Source organism: Neophocaena asiaeorientalis, unplaced genomic scaffold (genome assembly GCF_003031525.2).
Source record: "Neophocaena asiaeorientalis asiaeorientalis breed wild unplaced genomic scaffold, Neophocaena_asiaeorientalis_V1.1 scaffold433, whole genome shotgun sequence".
Lineage (NCBI taxonomy): Eukaryota > Metazoa > Chordata > Mammalia > Artiodactyla > Phocoenidae > Neophocaena > Neophocaena asiaeorientalis.
The window spans coordinates 3123058-3144876 of record NW_020175040.1 but is presented as its reverse complement, the minus strand read 5'-3'; the positions used below and the strand labels follow the sequence as shown (position 1 = coordinate 3144876).

Genomic DNA, 21819 nt, shown 5'->3' with positions numbered 1-21819 from the left:
AACTTACAGGGACCCCTTGGTGGCCAGTAAAGGTGATTGAGGGGCCGGTGTGGGTGTGCCTCCCCCCGGGGCGCGTCCATGTTCGCCGGTACCTGCGGCAGTGCTGACGCCAGGGGCTCCTCTTGCTGCCTTGGAACTGAGCCGGAGCTGCGGGAGGGCCGCTCGGCCCAGCGCCGGCCTCGGGCGAGGGGGGTTGGGGGGTGGCTGTCCCCCTGAGAAGTGGAAGGCCGAGGGTCCCGGCAGGCCTGTGGCCTTAGTGCAGGCAGACGCATCTGTCGCCCTGTGTGTTTGGAGTGTCCGGAAGGCGGGGTTCCCAGAGTTCCCTCCCTAAACGAGACGGCCCTGAGGCCGTGGCCCAGGCGTCTAAAAGGCACAGAGCCGGGCAGCCGGTGCTGAGGCGCTGCCTGGAGGTTAGGCACCTGTGCCGACCGCTGGGTGGCTCAGGTCCTGCACCAGGGACATCCGGTCAGGACGGGAGGGTGGTGACCTCCGCCGAGCGCCACCGTGACACCCACGAAGTGCACAGACCCCACTGGGCCCACCCAGTTGATCTCGGGGGCTCCCAGGAGCCCAGGTTTGGGGGTCACCTCCTCTGGTCTGTGGCATCTGACTCAGGACAGGGAGGCCGCCCCCTGTGGGTGGGATGTGCCAGAGGCCCAGGGTTGGCTCCCCGCCCCGTATTGAGGCTGCCCTCCTTGGTCACTGTGCCTCCCAAGGCCCACGGGCAGCCGGGCTGCGAGGGTCCCAGCAGGTCTGCGAGGGCCCCCTTCCCAGGAGAGCAGGGTGTGTACCTGCGTCGTGGCTCAGCTGGTGGACGGCGCAGTCCGGGGGAAGTTTCTGGCGTCAGCTTAAAGCTCTCAGTGGTCCAGGGACCCCGGAGGCTCTTGAGGGTTCTCTTCAGTGGAGGTGTCTCTGGGGCCCGATGGGGGTGCCTGCCGGCTCTAATGGAGCCTCTTGTTGGAGGGGCCCCTTCAAGGCAGGCTGCTCGACAAGTATGGCCTAAATGGGCAGGAGTAAACTTTGCACGTGAAGACGGTCACCTCCAGAATCCACAAAGCCCGCACAGGTGCTGGGCTGTGTTCGCACGTCAGGGTGAGCTGCTCCCGGTGAGCAGAGGGTCTTAGGGGTCTGAGCAAGGGGCGGCTTGTTCTGCGAGGACGGTGGCAGCCCATCCTCTCCGGGGGGTCTCCTCTGTGAGTGTTCGGGTGTCTCAGGGAAGGTGTCCCATGAGTCTGTAGAGGGGCGGCCATCGTGTAGCGTCAGCCCCGCGGAAGGTGCGGCAAAGGCCCGACCTGCAGGGAGCCTGCGGCTGCGGCCCGCCTGGGAGAAGCGAAGGTCGACACGCCTGGAGTGTTGAAGTGCGTGCTGGCCAGATCCGCAGGGCACAGCGCTTACCGGCTGCTGCCTGGGTGCGGTCAGTGTCCCGACAAGACTAGATGCTGGGCGTGGGGCCCACAGCACGGGACCCCAGCCTTACAGCTGCGGTCACCACTGCGAGGCAGTTTGTCTCTGCCAGGTTTAAGAACGGAGCTGGGCGGTCGGTCAAGTGGACAGCAGCGGGTACCCCCTTCACTCAGGAGGCCTCGCGAGACCAGGTTCGACCCCGAGGGCCGGTTTCAACGTGGTGGCCTGCGTTGGGCCGCATTAACAATTTTAACCAGGGAGGGGGGTGCCACGGGGTCCCCGTACGTCAGCCAATTTGTAAGTCAGGCTGGCAGCAGGGGTGCCTGATTCGGTCCGTTCACAGTCGTTCCGGCCTCGGGGAGGTGGTGACCCCGGGGCGGCTCACGCACAAGCCAGCCGGCGGGGCTCCGTCCGTGGCGGCCTTCACCGCGTCGGGAGCCAGTCAGGCTGCCGGGCGTGCGCGGTCAGGGGCGGGCCGTCCTGTTTGTGACGCCAGCTGCAGTGACGGCCTTCTCTTGAGGGACCTGCACCTGGACAGGTGAGCTCAGAGCTCATCAGCCCCACGCCCCAGGCCCGGGGGAGGATGTGCCTCCCGCGTGGGGCCCTCAGGGCTGCGCTCAGGAGCGCCAGCTGCCAGAGGCTGTGCTGGCGGGCGGTTCCCGTGGGGCTGTGACTGACTTGTTTGCGTTCCGCGGGCTCCTCGGGGGTCGGGGCGGCGGCACTGGGGCTGCCCCAGGCCCTGCTGGCTTTACCGGGTGTCCAGGCAGCACGTCATAGGAATAACGTGGGCCCTACACGGCTCAACTCGTGGAAGGCTGATGGGTCTCTTTCTGTCTGCCTCTACAGTGCTGCTTGTCTGTTTGTCCACACAGCACACGCGTGGGCCACGGGCCGGCGCTCTGCCGAACGCCGCGGTGGATGGGGTGCCGGGCCTGCTCTTGGCCGTCACAGCCGAGCAGGGAGCGACGGGCATGAGTCGGGGTTAGGCAGCGGCAAGGGCTACACGGAAACGAAGGGGCAGAGCTGGGTGACGGCTGGAGCAGCCTTGAGGGGGATGCCGGGAAGGTGTCCCTGAGGAGGGGGCTGGCCGGCCGGGGCGGGGGCACTCGGTCCCACATGGTCACCGGCAGGTGCGTTCTGCCGGCCGAGTCGGAAGCAAAAACAAAGACGACCTTTCCTGTTGCTGAGAACGTAACTGCCTTGACCTCTGGGACCTCAACAGGATGGGGGGATTCAGGTCTTTAAGGGTGACCGTTTCACTCAGAACCGGCCCAGGTTCAAGGTGACCTGCGAGAGGGCGGGAAGCCGTTGGGAAGGTGTGCTCCTGGGAAAAAAGCTGTTCCCACCCAGGACCCTGAGACGGACATGAGGCCCGGCCGTGCGCCCGCCCTCCGCGGCCCTTCCTAACTGTTCCGCAAGTTGAGGGGTTGGGGAGGTTCTGACGCCGCAGCTCTCAGTGCGCGGGGTCTGGGCTCCCGTTTCCGGAGCGCCTGGTGGTTCTGAGCCGCGTGAGCTGAGACCCTTTTGGTGGGGCGGCGGGAGGAGGTCACCCAGAGCCATCTGGCACCTGACCCAGATTCCTCCCGAGGCCCAGCACGGCCCCTGAGTCCAGCTCAGGCCCTTGGAGACTTTCCACTGTGCTACTGAGCTCCTGTGAAAGTCACATTCCCGATCTCCTCGACTGTGAGCCAGTGAGCTGTGCTGACATATTTTGTTCTCAAGTTGCATGGGAAAGTAATCTTCCACACACGATGGCATCTTTTATTTGTTTTTGGTGACAGTTTATTTTTTGATGGTTATAAAAGCAAATAATCACAATAGATATACAGAAAGTTATGAAATAAAGGTCACTTAGGATCCCACCACCTAAAAGTACCCACTTTTAGCATTTTGGTATATAACCTACTAAATGGTTCACTATTTGTGTGCGTGTGTACTTATTTCTCATTATTTTTTAAACAAAAATGAGAAACGGGGGCTTCCCTGGTGGCACAGTGGTTGAGAGTCCGCCTGCCGATGCAGGGGACACGGGTTCGTGCCCTGGTCCGGGAGGATCCCACGTGCCGCAGAGCGGCTGGGCCCGTGAGCCATGGCCGCTGAGCCTGCGCGTCCGGAGCCTGTGCTCCGCAACGGGAGAGGCCACAGCAGTGAGAGGCCCGCGTACCGCAAAAAAAAAAAAAAAAAGAGAAACCTTTTTGTAATGATTTATAGCCTGCTTAATTAGGGATCTTTCCCATGTGTAATCATGCAAGTGGTTGTTTATTTCCACGTCTTCTGTCCTGATGAGAGTGGTTCAGGGACCCACTGTGTATGATTTTATGTTGTATTATGACGTTCAATCGCATTTAAAACTATAAAGAGATCACGGGAGGTGCTGAAGCCAGGAGAAGGAAATCGCTAGTTGGGGGGCCTGTCCAGATGTGGGCCTGGGGACTGGGGCAGCCAGTGTTCAGAGTGGGCCCGCCGAGAGGGGTCTGTCTTAAACGAGCTAGCGGCCTTAGACGCGTCAACTCCTGCTACGCTTTCCTTAGAAATATGCCGTTTCTCTTAGCCTCCTGCTGGTTCAGACTCCTGTGTGAATAAACGGACCCTCATCTCAGAGGCGGGCAGCAGCGGGGGCAGTGGGCACTGGAGTTGGGGGTCGAGGTCCCGGCGCCGCCTGTGAGGCTGACTGGGGGATGGTCATGGGCAAACCCTGGCACGGCCGTCAGCTTAGTTGCAAAACCGGGACCTTTGCTTCCTGATGCGTGGCTCGGGGGTGCCTCGAGAGTCTGGTGATGGATGGAATGTGACGTATGTGCACGTGAAAGGGCACGGGTGGTCAGCTGTGGCCCGAAAGCTCAGGGAGAGTCTGGGCTGCGCAGGGAGGTTAGGAGTTGCTGCATTATCTGAGAAGGTCCCCTTTGCTCCTGCTCTGCAGCAAACCGCGCCTGACTGTGGCTGGCGGGAAGCCCGCTGTCATTATGATCTCAGGTCTTTCATTTGGACGCCACTCAGCGAGCAGCTGGTGGGACACACAGTCCAGGACCATCCCCTCCTGTGAGGGGTGGGGGAGGCTGCCCACGGGGCCGCAGCCAGAACACACCCGCGATTCTCCTCTGCGGGGTGGTGGCGTCCCGAGCGCCAGCATCTCCGGAGGTGGGCAGTGGAAGCCGTCAGGACCCCAGGATCGGGGCCCAGAACTGGACGGGGGCAGCGTCTCCGGCGCTCACACACAAGGGGCCGACAGACCCCAGCCGTCGCTGGGAAGTGGGGCTCCTTCTGTCTGGCTCCTGGGAGGGGCTTCGTGAGAAAGGGGGCGAGGAAGGATGCAGTGCAACATCGGGGGCGCGAGGGAAACGGCCGTCAGGGTCTGGCTGGAGTTGGCGAGGAGGGAATCGGGCTTGGCCAGCTCAGTGGGATCTGGTGAGGGCTGGACTCCAGGCTGAGGGCTGGGCTTGAGCGTGGGTGGACTTTCCGAAGGAGCGGAACCGACCGAGGTGCACAGGAGGCGTGAGCGAGCACCCAGCCCGCAGCTTCGGGCTCCTGCTGGCTCTGGCCTTGACTCTGCTCAGCCCGCCCTCAGGCCTGGACGCTGTCCCCGGCACCTGTGGGATGCGCAGTGGACACGCTCATTCCCCGTAGAGACCCCCTTCTCCTCGGGGTCGGGACGGCAGCTCAAGGCTGGTCTAACCTCTGTCGGCGCGAGCCCGGGCCCCTAAGAAGCACCTTACAAGTCTCTGTCCTTTGAGAGACAGCGGGGCTGCATTCCTTCTGTGAACAGAGCCTCTTCCTGTGGCCGTGAGCCCCTCGACACCTAGGTCGAGTGGCCGCAGGGCACGGCTTCTTTCTTGGGGGCCTGCAGGCCTCTCGACCTTGAGGGGTGACAGTCCTCAGGGGCTCAGACCTGGCCTGAGGAGCAGGTGCTTCAGGCTGGGATGTCCCCAGGCCCCGTGCGGCCTCACCAAGGCCGGGCCTCACGTGGCTCCGGCTCTCCGGTCCAGCCCGAGCCAGCGTGGGCCGGACAGCTGGACGCCGTCAAGGTCGCTCCAGGGGACAGGGAGCCTCCTCGTGGGAGGCCAGCCGAGGGAGGTCCCACCGGACACGGCAGCCACTCTTGGAGGAGAACCTGATCTTCGGGGAGTGGACAGCAGGAGTGGCCGAGCCCTGAGCGAGGCTGAGTCACCCGGCCTTTGTTCCTCACCGTTGGCTCTGGCCCTTGGCCGAGGGGCAGTGGGGACCGTCTACAGCACGGGGCACCTGGCAGCTCTGCCCGGGTGGACTCCTTAGGAAACGCATCCTGGTGTGGGTGGAGGCCGGTGTTGGGGGCGCCCAGGCTTGGACATCCAGGGAATGCGTCACCAGCCTGGCCATGGTGGTCACCCAGCTGGACCTGGAGCTCTGCTTTCAGGGCACGAAGCTGCGAGGCTTCCGCTGTGAGTTCACCCGCTGCCCCCGCGGCGTCCTCCCCGAGACCGCCTTCGCCATCGTGGGCCAGGTGGTGGTGCCCGTCCTGCTGTCTGGCCTCGGCATGGTGATGGCTGGCCTGCTGATGAACGCCGTCCAAGTGCGTATGGCGAGGCGGGGGGCAGCGTGGGCCCCGGGGTGGGGGACCAGGCATCACACACAGGACAGGCCCCTGGGTCGGGCAGGGGACTGGGCTCGGGGGGCTGGCAGGAGTGTCCTCCTGGGACCTCAGTGTCTGAGAGTCACAGAGGCTTCTGACGACCCTCTACCGTCAGCCTGCGTGAGACTCCTCAGCCTGGGAGCTCGAACTGTTCTCCTTCCAGCAGACGCAGACCCGTTAGGCAGGGCCTGGGGGGCCTTGAGTCCTGCTCCTACGGTCTCTCCCCACCCGAGGGGCTCAGGCATCCTGCCTCAGCCTCTCCACCTGCAAGCCAGGCAGCGTTGTGAGGTTGGTGTGCTGGCCCGAGTGAGGGTGCCGGGCACCGCTTCTCCAGCCCCAGAATCTCTGGAGGGGGGTCTCAGCGGGAGGACGGGGTCCTGAGCATGGTGGGGGTCCAGGCAGGCGGGGGGATGCAGATGCGGGGGTATCTATCAGGAGAGGTGTTTGCTGGGAGACCCAGGGGGTCTGTTTATGCCCTGGGTCAGTTCTGGGAGCCGTGTTTGGGTCACTTACGGAGTTAGTGTGTTCTCGATCCGCTGGGGCCTGTACGTGAGCATGTGGGGGGAGGGGCCGTCACCTCTCACATCCCGCCGTGCCCCTGCCTCTGAGCTGGAGGGGGCGGCCGACACCTACCCGGGTACCCGGCTCTGAACGAGGTTCTTGGGGCGGCGTCTGGCCACCGTGCCCAGTGGACAGGGCACTTCTTCACGTGCTGCCGGCTGGAGGCCTGGATTCCTGTCTGCTGCTTCCCCTGGAGTTGCCCCGGGGTCTGTCACCCTCCCTGGGCCTTGCGGACACCGGGAGAGTCCACCCTGAATCTCCCTCCTTGACCTTCCCCAGCACCTCGCGTGGAGCATGGCCTCGTGTCCCCAACCTGCCCGCCCATGACCCTTTCTGTGGGGCCTCGGGGCGGAGAACAGGCGGCCGAGAGTTCGACAGGGTCCAGGAGGTTTGGTGGGGCCCTGGGGGGAGGGGGTCATGCCTGACCATCAGTGGAGGCGCCCCGGGGCCGGGTCTGGAGGGGGTCCAGCTGGAGAGTGCAGCGCCCTTCCTGACCGCGTGCGGGTTCCGTCTGGGAGGTGGGCCCGGAGCAGACGTGGGGCAGGCTGTCTGCAGGCTTGGCCTTGAGCCGTCAGCTTCGGGAGGGCCAGCGACTGGGAGGATGGAACAGCTCTGTATGTCACAGCCCTTTCCTCGTCCCCACTTTGCAGACGGGGTGCGTGAGGGTCAAGGGCCCTCTGTTTACTGGCTTCTGGCGCTCACCACCTCCCTGCTCACCCCTCCCGGCAGTGCAGGAAGCAGCCTTGGGGCTCCCAGAGGGAAGCCCACATCACAGGGGGCTCCTGGCTCCAGCAGTACCCAGGCTGGTGCCTGACCAGAGCCATTCACACCGGGCCTCGGGGCTTCCGAGCCCGCAGTGAGGTAGACCACCTGGCCCGACAGCCGTACCTCGTGGACAGTCCCCGGTGCAGCTCTGTGCCTGGCTGGGTGCAGGTTTCACCTATGCTCTTTGGGGCCGGGAGTCTCTGATTCTGGGCCTGGGGATTGAGGCCCAGTAAGTGGCCAGAGTATCAGTTTCGTGTCTTCAAAAACTTTTTTTTCGGTTACACAAGTAAGTGTAAGTATTTCTTTTTATGGAACAAGCATCGCAGCGAGGTTAAGCCCTCTTTGACCACAGCCTCAGTCGCCGAAGGTCCCTTACTGTCGAGTCGTGGTGTCATTCCAGACCTTTGGGGGTTTACGTGCACACGTGGGCACCAGGGACCGTGGAAGCGCGTGTGATTGTTCTTCCCAGATCAGGGCTGAACCGGACAGGCCGGCTGCTCGAAGCAGCCGAGAGCCAAGCGCCGGGCAGGTGGACAGAGCCACTTGTCATCCAGTTCATCCTTTGTTGAGCGAATTTGGTTGAATCCCGAGCGGAAGCTGATCTTCCTGGCTGGCGTGTCTGGTGGCCGTTGGGCCCCCCTGCAGACAACGGGCAGGGGGCGGAGGCGGCAAGGGAGGAGGGGCAGGTCGGAGACTCTGCAGACGCTTTGCCGGGCCTCAGAGGTGGCGTCTCCTGGGTGCGTGAGCAACGGTGAACGTCCCGGCGAGGGGGCCCTTGTGCGCAGACCACGGAGCAGGCGAGCGTGTGGGCAGGGGGCAGCCGCCGAGGGTGAAGCATTGTTCACTTTGTCCTCGTTCTTTGTTCTAAAACAAACATCACGTCTTGCTTCACTGGGGTCCAGCGCAGGCGTGGAGAAAATCGCACAGCCGGGGAGCACGCAGTTTGGTGAGCCATCTCGGGATAAAGGGGCGCGTTAACCTGCCAGATGGAGGGCTCGCGGCCCCGCCCACTCCTCATGCCCCGATCTGCACTGCCTTTGTGTTTGCGGAACATGAGGACCTGTGTGCCCAGAACTGGAATTAGTGAAGGGTCGTAAGGGACGGAGTGACACGTCCTCCCTGGCTGCTGGGGTCTGAGTGACCCAGAGGTGCTGCTCAAGGCTGCAGGGGAGAGCGGGGGACTGTAGGCGTGATTGAGAGACCCAAGTGCAAGAGCCAGCCCCTGGGGCCCGTGCAGCAGGGTCAGCGTGGAGCCTTGGGCGGGGGACCTGTGGGGCGTCCAGGGCTGTCCGCGGCTGGGGGCAGGCGTGAGCTGGGTTGTGGAGCCAGCCGCCGTCAGGGTGCTCTGGGAGTGGGTGACCAAAATCCCGACCCATTCAGTGTCTCCCTGAAGAGGTCTGCAGGTCAGGCAGCTCCGGCCCTGTTCCTCCCTTGGACTTGGTGTCCCTGGGGCCCTGGCCTTCTGTTCTCCTGGCACCGTCCACCTTTGCTGGCTTTGTCCCTGAGTAGCCCCTCATGGTCGTCAGACCTGATGTGTCTAAAGCCCCTTCCCAGCCCTCCTCGGCCGTGCCTGTGGCCCAGCCCAGGCGACCCCTTGCAGGAGGACAGGACCACCACTCGCAGGCTCACCTCCTGCCGCCCCTGTGTGGGGTGGGGAGGGGCCTGGGCCTTGGAAGGGAGAGGACTTGGAGAGAAGGGAGAACCGAAGCAGGAGGGGGAGTCAGGGTTAGAGGGCAGGGGGTCACAACCTTGCTGTACTGCTGGCGGAATCAGATCCGAGTGGACGGGGTGAGTCCAGGCAAGTGTGGGCAGGAGCGTGTACCAGGGCCTCAGGTTCCTTGCGGGCAGCCTGACCTCCCCCGGCCTGTCTCCGTATATCCTGGAACAGGGACTTTCTCGGCCGCGGACATGGGATCTTGGCAACGGCTGACCCTGGGTTTTCCTTTGAAAACGTAACAGCCATGGGTGAGTCGGTCCCACAGATTCAAGGTTACTGTGGGCGCTGAGATGTCTGTGCCCATGTTGAAGAAGCAGAGATGGTTATCAGACCTTTGCAGCCTTCCTGTCTGGAGAAAGAAAATAAGTCCCTTACATTTTTGTGTTTTGTTTTTTGGTTTCTTTTGGCTGTGTCGGGTCCTTGTTGCTGTGCGCGGGGTTTCTCTAGTTGCAGCGAGCAGGGGCTACTCTTGGTTGTGTTGAGCGGGCTTCTCATTGCGGTGGCTTCTCTTGTTACGGAGCACGGGCTCTGGGCGTGCGGGCTCAGCAGTTGTGGCTTGCGGGCTCTAGAGCGCAGGCTCAGCAGTTGTGGCTCGCGGGCTCTAGAGCGCAGGCTCAGTAGTTGTGGCTTGTGGGCTCTAGAGTGCAGGCTCAGTAGTTGTGGCGCACAGGCTTAGCCGCTCCGCGGCATGTGGGATCTTCCCAGACCAGGGCTCAAACCCGTGTCCCCTGCATTAGCAGGCGGATTGTTAACCACTGCGCCACCAGGGAAGCCTCCAGTCCCTTACGTTTGAAAAATGTAAAAGATCAGGAGGGAGATGAGTAGCCCTCAGTGGAGGCCAAGATGGGACAATCAGAGGTCAGCACAGGACAGGACGAGGCCCCGTCAGCCACGTGGAGACATGGGTGTGCCCGTCACGTAGCGGGGGAGGGGTTCCCACGGGGAGTCACCCCGCACACATCGGTCTCAGGTGCGGCTGCCAAGTTCAGTGGTGCCGGGGAAGAAGGGGGCGGAGAGAAGGGGGTTTACTTGGGGGGTGGGTGCTCGGTCTTGTGTGTTGGCGGGAGGAGGGTGAGAGCGCCAGCCCCTGGGAGGGGGATTCCCAGGCGGGAGGGGCCTCTGCTGGACAGGCCGCAGCACCCCCCTGGCTGGTGACACATTCCTTCCGCACTTTTCGGAGAGGAAGGCTTGTAACTCCACCAGAGCTGGGACTGGGTTCTCAACCTCCCAGCTTTGCAGAAAAGGTAAAGGAGAGGGAACCGTAACTGTGAGTCTGCGAAACTTCCCAGATCTCAGGACACAAAGGGGTCTTCAGAGGGCCTGGCCCGCCCCTTTGCTTCCAGGTCCTGTAAGATGCATTGTGGGGTGGCTCTTTTGATGACCCTCTGGGCCCCTGGGGTAGGGGGACTCTTGTCTTGGGGACGGGGAACCAGACCCCACGCCACCTGCCTCCCAGCTCACAGAGCAGCAGCGTTTCTAGGACCAGCTTCTGTGGAGGGTCACGGATAGCTCAGGCCCAGGGAGGCGAAAGCAGCTAGTCGGATCAGTTGGGGTGTGAACAATCAGTTGGGGTAGGGGCAGTCTAACTGCACGTTAAACAGGTAGGACCAGTTTCCCTTCACAAAGAAACGTCTTCACGTTCTCTTGAAGCGTGCCTGCGCTTCCTGTTCCTTCTTTTTACATTTTTATTTATTTACAAGTGATAGAGACACATTCTGTCAGTTTTCACAAATCCAGGGCCCCCACGTGACCTTGGGCCCCACCCATCGGCCTTGGGGCCAGGGAGTCCCTGCCCAGCCCAGATCGTCCTGCCAGCTCGCCCGTGAGAAATCCCACAAGAAATCCCCAGCTTTGAAGTTGGGGGCTCATTCCTGTTTCTACAGACGTGCACGCAGGACAAAGCAGTTCCCCGTCCACGGGCACGGGCCCAGGCCCAGTCTCCCGGCAGCCAGGGAAGGAAGGGGTTCCCTGGGCCACTGTTCACGGTTGATCATTACTCTGTTTAGTTTAAAGCCATTTTAAAAACTGGGTAGTTTTTTTCATTTTACAGGGAACGAGGACTTGTCGAAGTATCTCTCGAGTAGTTCCTGAGAGGCGCGGTACGTGTGCTTGGACTGACCCCCAGTTCTTTCCCCGCAGCACTGGCCCGTGTTCACGGAGGTGAAGGACCTGCTGACGTTGGTGCCGCCCCTGGTGGGCCTGAAGGGCAACCTGGAGATGACACTGGCCTCACGCCTCTCCACCGCAGTGAGTGGACGTCTGCACATCTGACGACCTCCATGTCTCCCCGTGGAGCTTGTGGGTGGGTGGGTCGGACTCTGAAAATCTGATGTCGTTGGGAGTTTTCCTGTCGTGTGGCTCTACCTGGTCCCTCCTCCCAGCCATCACCCTGCCTTTCGGCCAGAGGCTGGGCTGCGGACGAGGCCCAGGTGTCAGGGGCGCTGTGTCCTTGTGTCCCCTGTTCATGCTGGAGCCTGAGGCTGGTTCCACACATGACCCAGAAGCAGTGGCGAATGTCCTAGAATCCTCGTCACCAGGGTGTCCTCCTCTGGGCACTCTGTCACAGTTCCCAGCTTTGCTACTCTCCTCACCTTCCCAGGGCATGGAAATCCCTTTCCTTCTGTTATGGGGATGGTCTCCTTTCTCTGTGGAAACGTCCTGATGCGCTGTGTTCTAGACACCGAGAGGTGGGCGATGCAGCTGGGGTGCTGGGGGGGTCCCTGGAGCCCGAGGCTGGAGAGAGAGGTGAGGGGTGGCCAGCTGAACAGCAGCCCGCAAAGATGTCCACGTCCTGACCCGTGGAGACTGAACGCTCCCTTAGTGGAGGTGTTTGCATACGATTAAGTTAAGGCCCTTGTGGTAGGAGATAATCCTAGATTGTCCAGGGGGCCCGGTGTTGTCACAAGGGTCCTTACCAAGGGGAGGCGGGGTTGGGGGGAAACGTCAGACACAAGAAGGAAGCAGAGTTGGGGGAGCAGATGCTCGCCACCACCTGCAAAGATGAAGGAAGGGCCGTGAGCCAGGTGTAGCTCTACCTGCTGGAAATGGAAAGAAACAGCTGCCCCCCTGCATAGACCCTCTGTAGACCCCTGGCCTCCAGAACTGAAAGAGAAGACGTTTGCATCATTTTCAACCACTGAGTTTGTGGTAATTTGTCACAGCAGAGGCCGGACCGTGCAGTCTTGTAGGCCATTGAAATGTCTTAAGTGGCAGGTGACATGGTGCCCGTGTGTGTGCACATACACCCGTGCACACACGTAAGTGTGATTAAATGTGTTGGTGAGAGGGAAGAAATGTTGATGGTAATCCCTGCCATGGTGGCGTTTCAGGTTACATTTTTTTTTAGTATAAATTAATTTTATTTATTTATTTAGGCTGCGTTGGGTCTTCATTGCGGTGCACGGGCTTCTCATTGCCGTGGCTTCTCTTGTTGCGGAGCACGGGCTCTAGGCTCGTGGGCTTCAGTAGTTGTGGCACGCAGGCTCAGTAGTTGTGGCTCGCGGGCTCTAGAGCACAGGCTCAGTAGTTGTGGCGCACGGGCTTAGCTGCTCCGCAGCATGTGGGATCTTCCCAAACCAGGGCTTGAACTCGTGTCCCCTGCATTGGCAGGCGGCTTCGTAAGCCCTGTGCTTTGAGTTACGTTTTTATTCCATGGTGCTTAATGCATATTGAACACTTCTGTGCTGTGATTGTTTCTTACTGTTATAATGTTTTTTAAATGCGTAAAATGTGGGGGGGAGAAAAGAATGATCGGAACAGTTCATCATCACAGCCTGTTTGAGGAGAACAGCCCCATTATCAGTGCAATAGAACCTTTATAAAAGCATTCAGGGGCTTCCCTGGTGGTGCAGTGGTTAAGAGTCCGCCTGCCAATGCAGGGGACACGGGTTCGAGCCCTGGTCCGGGAAGATCCCACATGCCGCAGAGTGACTAAGCCCGTGCGCCACAACTACTGAGCCTGCGCTCTAGAGCCCGCGAGCCACAACTACTGAAGTCCGCGCGCCTAGAGCCCATGCTCCACAGCAAAGAGAAGCCACTGCAATGAGAAGCCCACGCACTGCAACGAAGAGAAGCCCCTGCTCGTCGCAACTGGAGAAAGCCTGCGCAGCAATGAAGACCCAACTCAGCCAAAAATGAATAAATTAAATAAATAAATTTATAAAAAACAAAAAAAAGAACCTTTCAACACCCAACATGGTATTAATGTGTAAATCAATACAACAAAAACTCAAAATTTTAAGTGTACGGGTCAGTGACTTTTGACAGATATACACACTGACATAACCACTGTCCCAGTCAAGATACAGAGCCTGCCACCCACAGTCCATCCCAGAAACCCCTGATCCACTTCCAATCTCTGTAGATTAGTTCTGCCTTCAAGACCCACTCATGATGTAAAAAATATTCTTAGTGCAACTTGAAATGGAAGAATATTTTATTGATACTGTTCTGGATGTTTTAGCTAGCGTAATATGCCAAGAAAAGGAAATAAGACCCTTAAATAAAAAAGAGGGAGAAAAACTTACTATTTGCTATTGATATGCTTATCTTCTTGGAAAACTAAGCAAATCAACTAGAAAAGTTTTAAAACTAATAATCTCAGTAAAGTGATCTGGTTTCAAAATAGGTGAAATTTATAATAGACATTAACGTGTGTAACTAGATACTTCTGCATGCACCAAAATTGGTCATTAAAAATACAACTGAATCGTAAAATTGATTTGAAAAAATTGCAGATATCTTTCAAACAATGAACAAATATTTTTTAGTTGTACATACATATACATTCTTTTTTTATTTGTATATTCTTTTCCATTATGGTTTATCATAGGATATTGAATATAGTACCCTGTGCTGTACAGTAGGACCTTGTTCTTTATCCATCCTATATATAAAAACTTACATCCGCTAACCCCAACCTCCCACTCCACCCCTCCCCCAACCCCTTCCCCCTTGGCAACCAGCAGTCTGTTCCCTGTGAATCTTTCTGTTTCATAGACTCACGTGTCATATTTTAGATTCCACGTATAAGTGATATCACATGGTATTTGTCTTTCTGACTGACTTCACTGGATCTCTAGTTGCATCGTGTTGCTGAGAATGGCATTATTTCGTTCTTCATTATGACTGAGTGATATTCCACTGTATATGTGTACCACATCTTCTTTATCTATTCCTCTATCAGTGGAAACTTAGGTTGCTTCCATGTCTTGGCTATTGTAAATAGTGCAGCCATGAACACTGGGGTGCATGTATCTTTTTGAATTATAGTTTTGTCCGATATATGCCCAGGAGTGGGATTGCTGGATCATATGGTAGCTCTATTTTTAGTTTTCTGAGGAACTTCCATACTGTTCTTCACAGTGGCTACACTGTGTAAATGATTTACATTCCCACCAACAGTGCAAGAGGGTTCCCTTTTCTCCACACCCTCTCCAGCATTTACTGTTTGCGGATTTTTTGATGATGGCCATTCTGACCTGTGTGAGGTGGTACCTCATTGTAGTTTTGATTTGCATTTCTCAAATGATTAGCCATGTTGAGCATCTTTTCATGTGCCTATTGGCCATCTGTATGTCTTCTTTGGAGAAATGTCTATTTAGGTCTTCTGCCCATTTTTTGATTGGGTTGTTTGTTGTTGTTGAGTTGTATGAGCTGTTTGTATATTTTGGAAATTAAGCCCTTGTTGGTTGCATCATTTGCAAATATTTTCTCCCATTCTGTAGGTTGTCTTTTCGTTTTGTTTATGGTTTCCTTTGCTGTGCAAAAGCTTGTAAGTTTGATTAGGTACCATTTCAAACTGTGAACCAATTTTAAAACTTTTTCATCCTGAAGCCTCGAAAAGAAATGTGTGGGACCCATTCAAATAAAATGACAAAACTCCATAAAGGGAAATAGAAATTTGGAGGGAGAGACGGAGTTTCTGATGGGAAAAATCAATGTTGTAAAGTTACCAGTTCTCCCTGTTTTTGTTTATAAAATTAATGCAGTTAATGCCAGAGAGATTTGGGGGAACATTTGACAGTATTATTTTTATTATTATTATTTCTGTGTGTGTGTGTGTGTGTGTGTGTGTTACGCAGGCCTCTTACTGTTGTGGCCTCTCCCGTTGCGGAGCACAGGCTCCGGACGCGCAGGCTCAGCGGCCATGGCTCACGGGCTTAGCCGCTCCGCGGCATGTGGGATCTTCCCGGACTGGGGCACGAACCCGTGTTCCCTGCATCGGCAGGCAGACTCTCAACCACTGCGCCACCAGGGAAGCCCTTGACAGTATTATTTTAAAGTTTATCTGGAGGAATGAGTCAGAATAACCATGAAAATATTGGTAGGAAAAAGAGAAAGAATAATAGTGAAATTTGATTTCCAGATTTTACAACATAATATAAAGTTATAGTAAGAAAAATATTTTGCAGCCAGTCTCAATTGATATATCAGAGAACAAAACAGAACATCCAGAAATAAACTCAGACTTTACAAATACAATCTACTGTATAATAATATGACATTTTAAATCAGTGAAAAGAGGGCGAATTATTAATAAGTGGTTCTGAGATAATCGGCTAATTCTTCAGAAGTAATTTTTATTTTATGTCATACCTAAATGTATATTTTGAATACATGGAGTAATTTAAAGTAAAGCATGATACCAGAAAAACACATCAGTATTTTTAGAGTTGGTGACAAGAAATGCTTTTTAAGTAGCAGAACAAGTGCAGAACTCATAAAGGAAAGACGATGCCTTGTCTCAGTTCAACTGCGAGCTACGTAATAATTTTAGTTCCCTGGGGCTGTCATAACAAAGCACCACAGACCGAGTGGCTTAAACAACAGCAATGTATGGTCTCCAAGCTCTGGTTAAAAGTCAAGAGATGGAGGCTGGGATGGGCTGGCTCCCCCTGAGGCTATAGGAGGCTCTGCTCCAGGCCTTTCCCCAGCTCTGGGTCTGCTGTGATCTCCACTGTTCCCTGGCCTGTAGATGCACTGCCCCAACCTCTGTCTTTGTATTCTTGTGGCTCTGCCTGTGTGCACATATCTCCAAACCTCCCCTTTCTATAAGGACAGCAGCCACGTTGGATTAGGTGCCCACCCTACCCCAGTGTGACCTCGTATAAACTAAGTTCATCTCCAACCACCCTATTTCCAAATCAAGTCCGTTACGGGGTTCTGGGGGTTCGGACTTCAAGTTCTGTTGGGGGGACACAATTCTACCCGTACAGTTTCCTTGCACAAATTAAAAGGGGAATAACCCACAAGGGGAAGAGTTATACAAAATTAACAGAGCATCTGTATCCTCAAGTATCTAAGCAGCTCTTTTACATCAGCACGAAGACAGACCCTTCAATAGCAACGTGAACAAAGGGTATGAATCAGAATTTCACGTTCAGGGTCAGTCTCCATGCTCCCAATGCATGGGGCCCGGGTTTGATCTCTGGTTGGAGAACTCGATGCCATGCGCATGCCACAACTAATAAGTCTGCAGTGCCGCAACTGAGAGTCCACATGCTGCAAAAATAAATAAATAAATAAATAAATAATCCTGCATGCCACAACTAAGACCTGGCACAGCCAAAATAAGTAATAAAAGAAATAAAAATTTTAAAAATATATTTTAAAAACTGCCAGAAAATTTTATGAAATCTCACCAGCAGTTTTTGAGATATTCAGTTTTTCTGCATCCTCACCAGTATTTGGTATCGTCTAGTTTTTATTTTAGCTGTTTTAATAATTATGTAGTGATATCTCAATCTTGGTCTTAATTTGCATTTCCCTAATGACTAATAACGGTCGTCTTTTCTCATGTGCTTCTTTGCCATCACATAGCTCTTTGAGTGAAGCATCTTTTCATATCAAATTACATTACTGTTATTACTCTTGAGTTTTGAGAGCTCTTTATAAATTCTGTGTATGAGTCTTTTGTCATATATGTGGTTTGCAAAAATTTTCTCCCATTCTCTGGCTTGACTTTTCACCCCCCTGAAAGGGTCTTTTAAAATATTTTATTTTAATTTTAGTAAAATACACATAAATTTTACCATCTTAACTGTCGTTAAGTGTGCATTTCTCCACGTCCTCCTCAGCACTTGTTATTTCCTGGGTTTTTGTTTTGTTTTTGGGGGGGCGTTGTTTGTTTTTTAAGTAGTAGCCATCCTAATGGCTGTGATATTGATTTGTATTTCCCTAATAATTAGTAATGTTGAACATCTTTTCATGTGCTCTTTGCCATTTTTAATTGTCTTGGAGAAATGTCTATTCAAGTCCTATATACATTTTTTAATGGGGTTTATTTATTGGTTGGTGAGCTGTAGGAGTTCTTTATGTATTCTGGAACTTAACCCTTATCAGATATATGATTTGCCAATAGTTTCTCCCTTTCTGTTGGTTTTGTTTTCACTCTGTTGATTGTGTCCTTTGATGCACAAAAGTTTTAAATTTTGATGTAGTCCAGTTTATCTATTTTTATTTTCTTACCTGTGCTTTTTGAGTCGTATCCAAGAAATCATAACCAAATACAATGTCATAAGATTTTCCCCTATGTTTTCTTCTGAGAAGTTTATAGATTTCACTCTAATGTTTAATCTTTGATCCATTTTGAGTTAATTTTTGTATATGGTATTAGGTAAAGGTTCAACTTCATCCTTTTTGTACGTGGCTGTCCAGATTTCCCAGCACCATTTGTTGAAAAGACTGTCCTCTCCCCATTGAACTGTCTTGGCATGCTTGTCAAAAATTATTTGATTATATATGCCAGGGTTTATTTCTGGGGTCTCTGTTCTAGTCTGTTGGTCTATGTGCCTTCAAAGCCTGTAGCTTTGAAATAGGTTTTAAAATCAGGAAGTATGAGGCCTCCAAATTTGTTCTTTTTTTAAAATTTTTATTGAAATGTAGTTGATTTACAATATTGTGTTAGTTTGAGGTGTACAGTAAAGTGATTCAGTTTTATATATGTATATTTATTTATTTATTTTTACACTCTCTACCATTATAGGTTATTACAAGCTATTGAGTATAGTTCCCTGTGCTATACAGTAGGTCCTTGTTGGTTATCTATATAGTAGTATGTATATTTTAAGCACAAACTCCAAATTTATCCCTCTCTCCCCCTCCCCTTTGGTAACCATAAGTTTTCTATGTTTTTGAGTCAGTTTCTGTTCTGTAAATTAGTTCATGTATCATTGTTTTTAGTTAGATTCCACATATGAGTGATACCATGTGATGTTTGTCTTTGTCTTACTTAGTATGATCGTCTCTGGCTCCATCCATGTTGCTACAAATGGCTTATTTCATTCTTTTTTTATGGTTGAGTAGTATTTCACTGTATATATGTACAACATCTTCTTTATCCATTCCTCTGTCGATGGACATTTAGGTTGCTTCTGTGTCTTGGCTATTGTAAGTAGTGCCGCCATGAACATTGGGGTCCATGTATCTTTTCTAGTTATGGCTTTCTCCAGATACATGCCCAGGAGTGGGATTACTGGATCATATGGTAGCTCTATTTTTAGTTTTTAAAGGAACCTCCGTTCTGTTCTTCATAGTGGTTGTACCAATTTACCTTCCCACCAACAGTGTAGAAGCATTCCCTTTTCTCCACACGCTCTCCAGCATTTATTATTTGTAGACTTTTTAACGGTGGCCATTCTGACTGGTGTGAGGTGATACGTCATTGTAGTTTCGATTTGCACTTCTCTAATAATTAGTGATGTTGAGCATCTTTTCATGTGTTTGTTAGCCATCTGCATGTCTTCTTTTGAAAAAATGTCTTTTTAGATCTTCTGCCCATGTTTTGATTGGGTTGTTCGTTTTTTTGATATTGAGCTGTATAAGCTGTTTGTATGTTTTATTTATTTATTTATTTTTGTGGTACGCGGGCCTCTCACTGTTGTGGCCTCTCCCGTTGCGGAGCACAGGCTCTGGATGCACAGGCTCAGCGGCCGTGGCTCAGGGGCCCAGCCGCTCTGCGGCATGAACCCGTGTCCCCTGCATCGGCAGGCGGACTCTCCACCACTGCGCCACCAGAGAAGCCCTGTTCGTGTATTTAAGAGATTAATCTCTTCTCAGTTGCATCATTTGCAAATATTTTCTCCCAGTCTGTAGATGAGCTTTTTGTGTTGTTTACGGTTTCCTTTGCTGTGCAAAAGCTTTTAAGTTTAATTAGGTCCCATTTGTTTATTTTTGTTTTTATTTCCATTACTCTAGGAGGTGGATCCAAAAAGATAGTGCTGTGATTTATGTCAAAAAGTGTTCTGCCTGTACCTTCCTCTAGGAGTTTTATAGTATCCGGTCTTACATTTAATCCATTTTGAGTTTATTTTTGTGTTTGGTGTTAGGGAATGTTCTAATTTCATTTTGTAGCTGTTCAGTTTCCCAGCACAACATATTGAAGAGACTTTCTTTTCTCCACTGCATAGTCTTGCCTCCTTTGTCATAGATTAATTGACCATAGGTGTGTGGGTTTATTTCTGGGCTTTCTATCCTGTTCCATTGATCTATATGTCTGTTTTTGTGCCAGAATCACACTGTTTTGATTACTGTAGCTTTGTAGTATAGTCTCAAGTCAGGGAGCCTGATTCCTCCAGCTCCGTTTTTCTTTCTCAAGATTGCTTTGACTCTTTGGGGTCTTTTGTGTTTCCATAGAAATTAAAAATTTTTTTGTTCTAGTTCTGTGAAAAATGCAGTTGGTAATTTGATAGGAATTGCATTGAATCTGTACGTTGCCTAGGATACTCTAGTCATTTTGACAATATTGATTCTTCCAATCCAAGAACATGGTGTATCATTCCGTTTGTGTCATTTTCGATTTCTTACATCAGTGTCTTACACCTTTTGGAGTACAAGTCTTTGCCTCCTTAGGTAGCTTTATTCCTAGGTATTTTATTCTTTTTGAAGCAGTGGTAAATGAGATAGTTTCCTTAATTTCTCTTTCTGACCTTTCATTGTTAGTGTATAGAAATGCAACAGATTTTTGTGTATCAATTTCATGTACTGCAATTTTACCAAATTCATTGATGAGCTGTAATAGTTTTCCGGTAGCACCTTTAGGATTATCTGTGTATAGTATCATGTCATCTGTAAACAGCGACAGTTTTACTTTTTCTTTTCCAATTTGGATCCCTTTTATTTCTTCTTCTTCTCTGATTGCCATGGCTAGGACTTCCAAAACTATGTTGAATAAAAGTGGTGAGAGTGGACATCCTTGTCTTGTTCCTGATCTTAGAGGAAATGCTTTCTGCCTTTCACTGTTGAGTATGATGTTAGCTGTGGGTTTGTCATATGTGGAATTTATTTATTTTTTTGTGGACTTTATTATATTTAGGTAGGTTCCCTCTGTGCCCACTTTCTGGAGAGTTTTTATCATAAATGGGTGTTGAATTTTGGCAAAAGCTTTTCTGCATCTATTGAGATGATCATATGGTTTTCTTCAGTATGTTGATGTGGTGTAGCACATGACTGATTTGCAGAATTGAAAAATCCTTGCATCCCTGGGATATATCCCACTTGATCATGGTGTATGATCCTTTTAATGTATTGTTGAATTCAGATTGCTAGTATTTTGTTGAGGATTTTTGCGTCTGTGTTCATCAATGATATTGGCTGGTAATTTTCTTTTTTTGTGGTATCTTTGTCTGGTTTTGGTATCAGGGTAATAGTGGCCTCATAGCACGTGGGCTCTTTGTTGCGGTGCACAGGCTTCTCTTTAGTTGTAGCACACAGGCTCGGGAGTGCACGGGCTCAGTAGTTGTGGCGCACAGGTTTAGTTGCTCTGCAGCATGTGGGATGTTAGTTCCCTGACAAGAGATCGAACTGGCGTTCCCTGCATTGCAGGACCAATTCTTAACCACTGGACCACCAGGGAAGTCCCTTTGTTGGGAGTTTTTAAATCACAGATTCAACTTCAGTATATGTGATTGGTCTGTTCACATTTTCTATTTCTTCCTGGTTCAGCTTTGGGAGATTGTACCTTTTTAAGAATTTGTCCATTTCTTCCAGGTTGTTCATTTTATTGGCATGTGGTTGCTTGTAGTAGTCTCTTATGCTCCTTTGTATTTCTGTGGTGTCTGTTGTAACTTCTCCTTTTTCATTTCTAATTTTATTGATTTGGGCCCTCTCCCTTTTTTTATTGATAAGGCTGGCTAATGGCTTATCAGTTTTGTTTATCTTTTCAAAGAACCAGCTTTTAGTTTCTTTCATCTTTGGTATTGTTTTATTCGTTTGTAGTTCATTTATTTCTGCTCTGATCTTTATGATTTCTTTCCTTCTACTAACTTTGGGTTTTGTTTGTTCTTCTTTCTCTAGTTGCTTTAGGTGTAAAGTTAGGTATTTTGTTTGATATTTTTCATTTGTCAGCACATTGTTTAGCCTCCACGTGTTTGTTTTTTACAGTTTTTTCCTTGTTGTTTATTTCTAATCTCATAGCATTGTGGTTGGAAAAGATGCTTGATATGATTTCAGTTTTCTTAAATTTACCAAGGCTTGCTTTGTGGCCCAGCATGTACTAGATCCTGAAGACTCTTCTGCATGCACATGAGAAGAATGTGTATTCTGCTGCTTTTGGATGGAATGCTCTATAAATATCAATTAAGTCCATATGGTCTAATGGGTGATTTAAGGCCTGTGTTTCCTCTTTGATTTTCTTTCTGAATGATCTATCCATTGATGAAAGTGGGGTGCTGGGACTTCCCTAGTGGCCCAGTGGTTAAGACTCCACACTCCCAATACAGGGGGCCCAGATTCGATCCCTGGTCCGGGAACCAGATCCCTCATGCGT

The 21819-nt window shown here is 52.1% G+C and overlaps 1 protein-coding gene across 1 annotated transcript in view; it reads left to right on the top strand.

Annotated features, from left to right (window-relative positions):
• The first annotated feature begins 5724 nt into the window (after positions 1-5724).
• The window catches only part of SLC41A3 (solute carrier family 41 member 3), a 47742-nt gene continuing 31647 nt past the window's right edge, over positions 5725-21819 (top strand). The window contains exons 1-2 of the mRNA XM_024763379.1: positions 5725-5950; positions 11193-11300. Of these exons, the coding sequence (XP_024619147.1) occupies positions 5756-5950; positions 11193-11300 (303 nt within the window). The 5' untranslated portion in view covers positions 5725-5755. The remainder of the gene's footprint in view (positions 5951-11192; positions 11301-21819) is intronic.